The sequence below is a fragment of the Phyllobates terribilis genome, unplaced genomic scaffold, assembly GCF_046119375.1.
Source record: "Phyllobates terribilis strain yellow unplaced genomic scaffold, ASM4611937v1 Scaffold_5__5_contigs__length_657084704, whole genome shotgun sequence".
NCBI lineage: Eukaryota > Metazoa > Chordata > Amphibia > Anura > Dendrobatidae > Phyllobates > Phyllobates terribilis.
The window spans coordinates 85,481,533-85,493,203 of NW_027362765.1; the positions used below are offsets into that span (position 1 = coordinate 85,481,533).

General features: G+C 41.5%; 1 protein-coding gene across 1 annotated transcript; it reads right to left on the bottom strand.

Annotated features, from left to right (window-relative positions):
• Positions 1-221: 221 nt before the first annotated feature.
• Positions 222-9,126, bottom strand: LOC141272141 (urotensin-2 receptor-like). The gene is made up of 2 exons (XM_073682502.1): positions 6,268-9,126; positions 222-5,362 (listed from the first exon to the last, which is right to left on the bottom strand). Exon 2 carries the CDS (start codon positions 5,272-5,274, stop codon positions 4,159-4,161), a length of 1,116 nt encoding a protein of 371 aa, XP_073538603.1. The 5' UTR covers positions 5,275-5,362; positions 6,268-9,126; the 3' UTR covers positions 222-4,158.
• Between the last annotated feature and the right edge of the window lie 2,545 nt (positions 9,127-11,671).

Sequence of the window (11,671 nt, forward strand, 5' to 3'; positions counted from 1 at the left end):
TTTATTTCTGCAATGGAGCGATGCAGAATCATCAGAATCTGGGGAGTTCAGAGATTTTTGAAATTGAAGTTTATGATCTACTATTGGACTTACAAGTTTTGTGGACTAACATATTGGCTGATTCGGATTAGTGGGCAATGGGACATTTCTAAGCTTTCATGGCTGAAGGCCTTCTTTAGACTTCCCTAAGACAGACAAGCAAGAACAAACCAAGCAATTCCCATGGATGATCAATTTTATTTGTCAGAAATGGACAATTTTCATAACTGTAAAGTTTCATTAGTATTATGTTGTAAAGTGCCAACATGTTCACCAGGGCTGATATATTACAGTATTTTCTTCCTTTATCTTGTTTCCATGTTTTATTTCTTACAGTGAAAGTCAAGGATTATGGGTTTACCTGTAAGAGGGCTGAAGGCCGATGAGATATTATGGATCAAATATCAATGTATTGCGGATAAAAGCCACCATGCTTGGCTTAGCTAATCTCCAAAAAGCGTTGAGACATGTATAGATTCCCGCCCCTAAGCAAAACATGCTGCACTATAACAATAATGACTATTACCAATATTAATGGTCATATAACTTAGCAAATATCATTTTTATTATCTGAGAACTCCTGTTTGGGGCAAATTCTTAAACTTCCCAGGTTTTAGGTAGGCTTTCCCTCAACTGGAGCAAAGATTCACTTTGTTGCTTAGACCTCTATCGAAAATTTTGATGCCATTGTAGATTAGCTTCTTGGCACCCCACCCTACTACTTTCTTTAGCCCCTATCTCTACCTGGATTGTTGCCTCCCCATATCTCTCCATTTCAGGTGACAAAACTTGACATTCTTTAGTTCTACTTGGTGATGGAGACCACAGTAAACACATTAATATTCTGGTGGCAGCACCCATAAAAATGGTTCTAAGGTCCAGATGCCTTGTGGAGGCCACTGTACCCACTTAAGGCAATTAGATGGGACAGCTACAATTACTTCCTCTACAAGGCTTAAAGTACCTCTTATACATTAGAGAAAAGTTGGCCAAACCAGCTGATTTTGGTGGGATTGGCCAACTATCTCTTGCATACTGACCATTTTACCATCTCAACAGTTGATGTCAGTGGAATCAGACTTATTGAATTTCAGCATTCAATTCTTTTGACCTTAACCAAAAACAGGGGTGTCTTGCAGCAACTTACTCCCCTCTCCTTGTTGAAAACACATTTGCATGCTCTGTCGAGCTGAGCATAAATTTGCATTGTAGTAGAGTCAGAAGGAATAGCTGTCAGATGAATGAGGTGCTATTGAAATTGTATCGGCACCGTTACATGAATGTTTGGATGTAATGCATATTAGTAATATTATCATATAGAGATGAGCAAATTGTATTAATGTCAAATTTTTAGGAATTCACCGAATCCAGCAAATTGATAACTGCCCAAAAGGGCTGCTGCAATTTTGCACATCGAAGAAGATTGCATCAGCCAGATGAGGCTCACATGGCCTTGGGTGCAGCTTTCTCATGGGTGGGCTTTCTCATATCACATACTTTAGTACAGCCCAATCAGGAGAGACTATCAAGAGCAGTATAAAAGTAGAGGCAGGAAATGCAGCAGCCATTTTCTGGTGAATCTGGATAGTGAGGCGACATCATGGCTCACAGCTTAATCATAAACATAGGGAGAGAAAATTATGTGTGTGAGGAACCACATTATCAGATTCTAATAACAATGGTGAGGTCACTTTGACATTACTAAATTTGTGCTTACATGAGCTTGAAAGGGGTTCGATACAATTCTAGGAGACCTCAGAGTCTTGATTTGAAGCAAACTGATTCGCCATGAATCAAATTTTTTGGAAAAATATGTCAAAGCTGATGATTTCGAATTTTAAAAGATTTGCTCATTATCGTGATAAGGAAGCTTCTGGGATATCACCTAATGTCTCGTGCATCTTGTCAGTTTTACTGTAGTCGTGTCTGGACTATTTCTTCCAGACAAGGTACTAATCTCACAACATGTCTACATTCAATCTCCCCACAACTTTTCTTTGTGAAGATAACAATCAGTTAGGCTTGACAAAGTTGATTGTGCTCCTGACTTCGAATGGTGAACAGATGTGACACAATATGTCCAAGTAAGGAACTTTCATCTCAACATAACTCAAAATTGTAGAATAAAAACAAAAAAATTGGATCACAACATTTTTCTTGGAAGGCAATAAATTCAGGAACAGCATGATCTTGGAGATACATTTTCCAGGCAGCTTAATAAGCTTAATGGCCAGATGGATATTTATTTACAGTCATGAGGTTATAAAATTAATGTGCATACCACACAGATGCCAAAAATATAAAAAAAATATGCTTTAAATGAGAGTTGCAGCTGCCATAGATCTGCTTTAGGGTTTGCTGAACCCAAATTGTTTTTAGTTTTCTTCATAATTGGCTTTGCATGATAGACATGTCCACAGCCGTGGTGATCAGAAACTTCCCACCAAGGGCTCTAAACGATTGCTTGACATTGTAAAAAAAAAGCCATTGCTAGAAAGGAAAGATTACTCGACTATTTTTGCCAAGCTAGGTTGTTATTATTGCATTGTCTCAACCTGTTGGGCAAAAGGTAAGTAGTCGAAAAGAAAAGGATGCAGAAGGAAGAAAACTGTAAAAATGTAAACTAGTGGATAATTCTCACATGTAATCTAAAATCTATTAGCTGCCTTCTAATTTATGGCTATACTGGTTGGTAAAAGCAGATGTAGCTATAGTGGTGCAGAGGTAACAGTCGCACAATGCCTGCAAAGCTCTATATGCCATAAATGAAGACACCAGAATTTAAAATGGCATGTCAAAAAAGTTTGGGGCCCCGTACAGATTTGCATTGGGGTTCTGGAGCTTCAAGATATGTCTCTTTCACATACTTTTGGTCAGTTTGTAACTATGGTAAAAAATATAAAAAATTCCAAAAGTTTACAAAATGACAAATCAAATGCTGAGGGGAAGGGTATATTTAATGCTGTAAGCAATGGAATTTTGCCATCATAATGTGAAGGCACCTATGAGGCTTTTTGTGTTTAAAAGAAGTCTGTCAGTCCAAACTGACAGTATAAACTAAGCACATGGTCTTTTAGGGGATATAGCAACATATAAGGTGCAATTTTTGGAGGAGCTATATCCCCTACAAGGCTATGTGCTTAGTTTATACTATCTGTTTGTACTGACATATTTGCTTTAAGGAGGGGTAGATTTTACCTACAAAAGGTCCTACCATCTTGTTGGAAGCAAGGAGACCATCAAAAATTGGAATGCCATTACTGGGTGGCCAATTTTAGGTAGCTGGCTTTTAAACATTTACAAAGGCTAGAAGGATGGAAAATGAGCACCACAGATAATAAGACTGTCACATTTACATTTTAATGACGAGACAAGAAGATCATATTGATGAAAAGGTGAGATGAGAAGAACCAAATCTCCAAGTTGAATATTGACTTTGCGAATGTTAGGAAGAGGACTCAAATATCTACAGATTAGTGATGAGCGAGCATGCTCACTCTAGATCGTGCATCAGAGTGCTCGGGTACACATCGAGTATCGCGGGTGCTCGAGTCCTCGCCTTGTATTTTTAATGGCTGTCAGACAGCCAATAAACATGCGGGGATTTCCCTGCATGTTTATTGGCTGTTTAACAGCCGCAAAACTTGCAGGGAGAGGACTCGGGCATGGCGCTCGAGCACCTGCGATACTCGATGCGTACCCGAGCACCCCGATGAACGATCAAGTGGCGAGCACGCTTGCTCATCACTATTACAGATCTGTCCACCCTTACCTATCCTTGAATTTTGAGAGGGGCTCACATTTCTGACAATAACAATGTTATATATTATCATGCAGACGTACTGTATATAGCAGGACTGGTGTTCATCAGCTTAACACTAAATTTTTCAAAGCTGGTCATATGTTATCTCGACATATTTTGAGCCAAGAGAAAAGGTAAGGAGGAAACACACCTGTATAACATGTTGATTGGCAGAGGCAAATTTCATAGTACCCATTTATCACAGTATTCTAACTATGTACACCAGCAGTACATAGTTTTTTTGAATTTTAAAAGATGCAAGCATTATGTCCTACACCCTGGATCATTGAGGTCTCAGAAGTCTTATTTTGATGCCTTCAAGACCCATTGTTGCCACCCGGACATTGTGCTAAGACAAAACTTTCGGTGCACTGTTGACTACTAGTGGACATGGACCTTCCAGATATCCTCTGGAAACGGTTCCTGAAGTAGCCACTGTTGCTCCAGGACCTCTGCCGGTTCCTCAGGTACTCCTTGTAGTTTTTTGTCAGTAAGGTGTAGAGAAAAGGGTTGATGCAGCTGTTGCTATATGTCAAGCATGTAGTCAGATAGTTAATGTTCATTTTGGCTTTGGGTGAAATGGGCAGGAGTTCACAATACTGATCGAGGAGCTGCCAAATCCAGAAAGGCAGGAAGCAAGCCCAGAACACCAGGACAATGGTAAAAATCAGATATAGTACTTTCTGGTTGGGTAACCTCTTGGTTTGCTTGAAGGAAGCAGTTTGAGACACCCAGTAAGTTCTGGCCAGTCTTATATACAGGAAGCCTATAATTAGCCCTGGGCCTATCATACTTGTGCAAAACAAGACCGTGAGATAGATCTTGTAGGACATCCGACTCCACATTGGCAGACAGATCCTCTTGTTATCCCTAATTTCCAGCTTAATCATGATCAACATGGGCAATGTTATAAGAAGAGACACCAACCAGACGATGATGGTAATGCATTTTCTGTAGCTTTTAGACCTCTTGACTGTGTCTAAGGGTTTCAAAACAGCAAAGTAGCGTTCGGTGCTCATGATGGTGAGGGTAAATATACTAGCATGCATGGTGAGGAAGTCAAGACTGAAAATGATGCGACAGCCAATGTCTCCAAAGTACCACTCCCGAATGAAGTAGGTGCCCACTATAAATGGGATGGTGAGAAGATAGAGGAGGTCAGCGAGGGCCAAGTTGATGATATAGATATACATGGAAGCTGCAGTACGCATTGACTGGCACATCACCACCAAGGTATAGACATTTCCTGCTACTCCAATCACACACATAAGGGACAAAATCACCCCGATGGTAAATGTGGCTATCATGTCCTCCGTGTTTCCTGAAGAAGGTGGGACATCCCATGTAGTGTTAATTGGGCTGGTGATATTGGTCTTTATGGGCATGTCTGTGGACAGAGATAATCTCCCCTGTGGCTCTTCATGGAAAGACATTTTAATGTCTTAAGGCTTCCGGATGACTCTTTTGAACAGTGGACAGAGACCACTAAGACATTTGATATGGTGCCATTTCAGGAGTTTCCTATAGAAAATGATCAGAAGACTTTGGTTAGTGCTAGGTTAGCGACAGGAAAAGGCATTGGCTATAGAGGAGTCTACCTTAGTCGAGTTTCTCTTTGAGCTGCATGACTTTCATTTATCAAACGCATCAAAATCCATGTCTGTCTAATGAGGGAGACTGCAAAATCTACTACTATACTATAAGTAAGACCCTCTGCACTATTGCTTGCTTTTACTCAAAAATGAGACTTATTTGCAGGTGGTATCTGCTTGTCAATGTGTCACTGAACTACATATAGACCAACAACGACTGCAGAAAATTACCGACAATGACTTTATGGTCTACCTGCTTGGACTGACTTGAGCTTTGAGAGTGTTGCTACCTCCATCATTGATAATGTGTCACTCTGGTCTATACTACACAACTCAAATGGGTTGCATTAACCAGCCATCAACTAGAGGTCATTAATAAGATATTCCAAAGGTCAATAATAGTTAAAATAAAACCTACAGGGACCCATCCATCAAGCCCACTGGTGGACTACATTGCATCATTCATTTTATCTGTAGAAGCACAAAAAGTTTTGCACATTAAATCCCTCACCCTTCATGAGACTACATTAAACAAATCCAAACCAATGACCTCTACAAAGTGGTCTTCTCTGAAATCTATACTACCTCATTAATGAGGATGAATGAGTATCTCACAGGACCTTATCTAAGAACTATAGTTATAACCTTTATAAATATTGCACCAACACATCTCAAACCCATCTCCAAGGACATACAGTTACCAAGACGTCTAAGTAAAGGAACCTGCCCCATAGTCCATAGCTGGATATTCAACCTTTGGAGATAAGTCTGTCTAGACATCCAGAATCTTAGGTAATAGAGTCATCTCAACAATCATTTTGAATTTCTCCTTACCTTTCTCCTGGGAGGTCCCACAAGAACTTGTCTCCTCTCTCCACAGTATTGAGCATCTGTGCAGGATGTGAATGGTTGCAGAGAACATGTTTAAAGCCTAAAGCTTCTCGAATAGCTGTCTGGTTAGATACCTAATGATGTCACTGGAGCATCTGGAAAGACAGACTCCTCCTTAAGAAGCTTTTATTGACCAAGTCTGTTGTGCCTCTCACTTGTGAAGCTCAGTAGCAAAGTGATGTATTTACAATGGTTACTTTTATTAATATACCCTGTGGAATCCCTCCTACCTCCCTCCAGCCTCACCACCTCCTCCTGGATAGGAGCAGCCCAGTGGAGGAGTGCGGGAAGAGAGGGAGTGGGTAGGAAGGGGTTAATAATTGCTGCAATTCTCTTGGTAAATGACAATGTGATTGTTTGGATATTCCCTGGACCGCTGCTTCCAGATGAGAGTTGTCGTAAGCCGAGGATGGGTTCATACTGCGCTTTTATTTTATTTTCACCTTTTGTGTAGTCAGAACTGAGCAGCATCAGGTAATGTTCAGCCAGTTGTCTCCTCACCTCCACCCTGCACTGTCACTCTCTCTCTGGCTCTCTATCTTTCTGTCTCTCTTTTCTCCCTCTGTCCGTCACTCTCTTTCTCTCTCCCTCCCTCTCTTTCTTTCTCTCTGACTTTCTTTCAGTGTGTCTCTCTCTCTTTCTCTCTGTGTCTCTTTCTCTCTCCCTGCCTCTTTCTTTCTCTCTGACTTTCTTTCAGTGTGTCTCTCTCTCCGTGTCTCTTTCTCTCCTTTTCTCTCTCTTTCTCTCTCCCTCCCTCTTTCTTTCTTTCTTTCTTTCTCTCTGACTTTCTTTCAGTGTGTCTCTCTCTCTCTTTCTGTGTCTTTCTCTCCTTTTCTCTCTCTTTCTCTCTCCCTCACTCTTTCTTTCTCTCTGACTTTCTTTCAGTGTGTCTCTCTCTCCGTGTCTCTTTCTCTCCTTTTCTCTCTCTTTCTCTCTCCCTCCCTCTTTCTTTCTTTCTTTCTCTCTGACTTTCTTTCAGTGTGTCTCTCTCTCTTTCTGTGTCTCTTTCTCTCCTTTTCTCTCTCTTTCTCTCTCCCTCACTCTTTCTTTCTCTCTGACTTTCTTTCAGTGTGTCTCTCTCTCTGTGTCTTTCTCTCCGTGTCTCTTTCTCTCCTTTTCTCTCTTTCTCTCTCCCTCCCTCTCTTTCTTTCTCTCTGACTTTCTTTCAGTGTCTCTCTCTCTCTCTCTGTCTCTTTCTCTCTCTCTCTCTTTATCTCTCTCTGTGTCTAGTTCTCTTTCTCTCTCTGATTCACTTTCTATCTCCCTCTTTCTCTCTACCCTCTCTATTTCTCTCTTTCTCTCTCTCTCACCTTTCCCGTTCTGTCTGTTTCTCCTTTACCTTTCTCTTATTTTTTTTCCTTATGTCGCTCTCTGTCTCTCACAATATCTCTCTCTTAACTGTTCTGCTGTCTGGTTCTTGCCTTTCTCTCGCTATCTCTCTCTGTGTCACTGATTCTTTATCAGGTTCTCTCCCTGTCTCTCATTCAATCTCTCATTTTATTTTCTGTCCAATTCTATCTCTCTTTCCTTCTCTCACTCTCTCCTCTCGTCTCGTCTTTCTTTTCTCTCTCTCATTATCTTTCACACTATTTCCTTCTCTTTAACTCACTATCTCTCACAACCTCCTGTCTTAATTAGTTCTCTCTCTCTCTCTCTCTCTCTCGCACTGTTTCTCTATCTCACTATTTCTCACTCTCTTGTTTCTCCCTCATGATATCTTTATCTTTCTCATACTCTTCTCCCTCACTCTCTTTTTAACTCTATCTTTCTCACTATCTCTCTCTCCTCATTCACTGTCCTTCCCTTTTACTCTTGTTCTCATTGTCTCTCCCTCCTCTAACCGTCTTTCTTCTCACTGTGTCACTCCGTCTGTCTCATGCTATCTCACTCTCTGTCCTCTCTCACTGTCTCTCTCTTTTTCCCACACTCTCTAGCTTTCTATATTACCCATTACTCTATTACTCTCCCCCTCTCTCTCACTCTCCTATCCTATTTACTTCATTTATTTCCTCTCTCTTTTTTTAGTACACTGTATTGTAGGTTTCCATTGTATTCCCCACATCTTCTCTCCCATTCCCTAGGTTTTATCTTTCTTCTTCTGTGTATTTCTTTATCTCCCCCTTTCTCTCTCTCTCCTCATACTCTCCATCTTCTTTCCCTTCTCTCCTATCCCTCCTTTCCATTTCCCTCCTCTCTTCCCCTTCTTCTCTCATTCTCTCTTCTGCTATCTTCACACTTTCACTTCCCACACTCTATTGTCTGTCTCTCCCACTCTTTCCTCCAATTCCCCCTTATTTACATTTCTTCTCTCTTTCTCAGGCTCTTCTTTCTCTTCACCACCTTCTTTGTCCCTTTCCCATACTGTATCTGTTCTTTTTCCCTCATCCTTTCTTTTTGTACTTCTCTTCCTATCTCTCTCTTTCCCTTCACATTTCCTATTTCTTTTCTTTCTCTCTCTCCTGTCTATTCCCCATTAAACACTTTCCCTCTCATCATTTTTTTCTTTTTGCTCTGGGCTTCATCCTCACATAAAGTCCCTTTTCCTCTCGCACTCTCCTTTTTCTTTCTCCTACCTTGACCTCTCTCAATTTCTTTACTCTCTACCATACTGTCTCTTCTTCCTCCCTGGAGTCTTCTCTACTGATGTTCCACCTCTCTGTAATCTGTCTCATCTTATTGCTCTCTTTCCTCCTGTTTTGGACTTCAACTCTAAGGTCCTCTCTTGCGCGAACTTTACACTTCTGTCTTTGTCAATTTTTTAAAGGGGTCTGTCACCAGATTTCACAAACTGCATACATTATTCAATACATCTCTTAGACCTGAGCAGGCTGGTGTACTTACTTTAAAATTGTACGTCAGAATGTCTGCATAATCATGATATTAAAATTAACAAATCCTCATTTTAATTTTAGGCAGAGACATTTCAAAACAGGATTATAAAAGCTATTATAACATGGATTTTCACAGTTGGTACACCAGCCTCATCAGTTCTAAGACAAGTATTTAATAATGTATGCAGTTTATATTGTGAAATCTGGTGACAGATGCTGTTTAAGTCTACAACCCTTTCCACCTCTTTTTTTCCTCCCTTTATCTTCCCCACACTGTTTCTACTCACTCTCATTCCTAGTTCCTTTTTTTCTCTCTTTACCTGTCTCCTTCCTATGCTGTTTTTAACCTTTCTCCTTCCTCTCTCCTCCTTTATTGGACTATTCCTACTCTCTATCTCTTTCACTCTGTCTTTTCTTCTTCTGTCTTTTCCACAATTCCAATTCTTTCTCTTCTTCTTACTTTCTTGCTCTCTCTCTACTCTGACGCAGTGACAGCTATTCTATCCTCCTCTCCCTTCCTCCTGTCTCCTATTCACCAATCCCCTCTTAACTCCATATTTATTTGGAAAGTTCTTCTTACTTCTGTTTCCACTTTTCCCACACTCTCCTAATCTCCTCTTTCCCCTTTCTTCTTCCTCTGCCTCTGCATTACAAGTCCCCTCTCTATATGTTGTCTATCTTCCTCTCCTCCCACATCACTCTTCCTTCCCTGCTCTGTCAACTCTCTTCTTCTTCCTACTAATCTACCTCCCTCTCTGTGTCAGTTCTTTCCCTCTTTCTCCCTCCTCTCACACTTTTTTCCTATACTGGACTTTTCCTACCTTCTCTTATTCTAGTCTTTTTCCTTATTCTCTTCTTCCTCTGTCTTTATTCTATTATTAGTTTATATATTTTCCTGCCACTCTTTTCTTCTCTCCTCCTTTCACAAAAAACCTTTCCTCTCTCATCTTTTTCCTCTGATGCTTCTTTAGAAATCTCTCAGTATGTTGCTTCTATCTTTTTTTTCTCCTATTTCTCACTTCCATCTCTGCACTCTCTAATCTCTCTCTTCCTTTCCTTACTCTTCCTCCTCCTTGCCAATCTCCGTCGTCCTCTGTGTCAAATTTTTCCTTCTTCCTATCCTCCCTTTTATCCCTCTTCCTATCCTAAACTTTTCCTTCTCTCATTCTAATCTCTTCCCTTTTCTCTTTTTCTTCCTGTCTTTTTTCAAACAATCTCCTCTGTATATTTTCAATCTCTCTCTTTTAATACAATTTCTTTCCTATTTTTGCCTTTCCCGGTTTCCCTTCTCTCTCTTTTTTCCACTGTCTCCTTCCTACCAGTCTTTATCTCCTCTTTTTCACTCTCCTTTTTTCCACTCTCTTCCTTTCACTCTTCTTGTTCTTCATCTGTCTCTTCCATAACACTTTTCTGTCTATGTGTTTAAGTCTACTATGCCTTATATCATTCCCTGTGTTCTCTATTCTATCCATTCTCTCCTCTTCTTACTCTTTCTACCTCTATCGTTCCTCTTTTTTTATTTTGAACTCTTCTTACTCTCTCATTCTAATCTGTTCCCTTCTCTCTTCTTCTTCCTTTGTCTCCCTACAACCAATCTCTCTATATGTTCAGTCTAACTTTTTTTTCATACCGCTCTCTTTCCTATCTCAGCCTTTCTTGGACTCTCTTCTGTCTTTTTTCCCAGTCTTTTCTCTTGCAATCTCCTATATGTTTCTTTATCCCTCCCTCCCTCTCCCTTCCTCTCTTCTCCTTTCCTCTTATGTCTCTTCTTCTACTGTCTCTGTGGCACCCCAGGGGTCTGGTTTCCACAGTAATGCAATGTTATGTCTGAGAGCAGGTGGGAGGTATCTTGGTCAGGAATCCTATGCATGCCACACCTCCTGCCCAGTCCTGGGAGGGGAAGGACTTCCCCTATATAAACCTGGGGCTGAGGCAGGGTTAGAGAGTTCAAAGGGAGAGTTCAGCCAGGAGGGCTGACAGGGAGCTGTGGCTCCGGCTGGGCCCAGCTCCTGGGCCATGCCAGAAGTAGAGACAGAGAAGAGAAGCAGCTATGGGAAAAGAACAACAGGAGCTCTGTGGGAGCAGTGTTACAAGGAGTCAGGGGCTGGCAGCTGCAGAGCTCGCCCTGACTGAGAAGTTATCACCGGACCCGGAGTCCGAGGCTGTGGGGACTAACTCCTATCCAGCAGCAGAAACCGACCAGCAGGGGATTTCAGGTCCTCTGGCCAAGAAACCCGAAGGCACGGTCACACGCGTGGGACCAGCACCGCCGTCGTGGAGCGAAAGCTACTAGAAGGCCCCGAGTCACCGGCCATATGGGTGAGCACCACACGGTACACTCAGGAACGTGGGCTACTTATACCCGCCTCTAGCAAGGTAGCCAGAAGAGTACAGTTAGTTTGGGAGGCCTACAACTCCGCCTGGCCAGGGGAGATCCCATCTGCTCAAGGACTGACCAGGCCCCAATCGCTAGCCAGTACTCCGGGAGGGTCTATCTTTGTCACCAGTAAAGACCC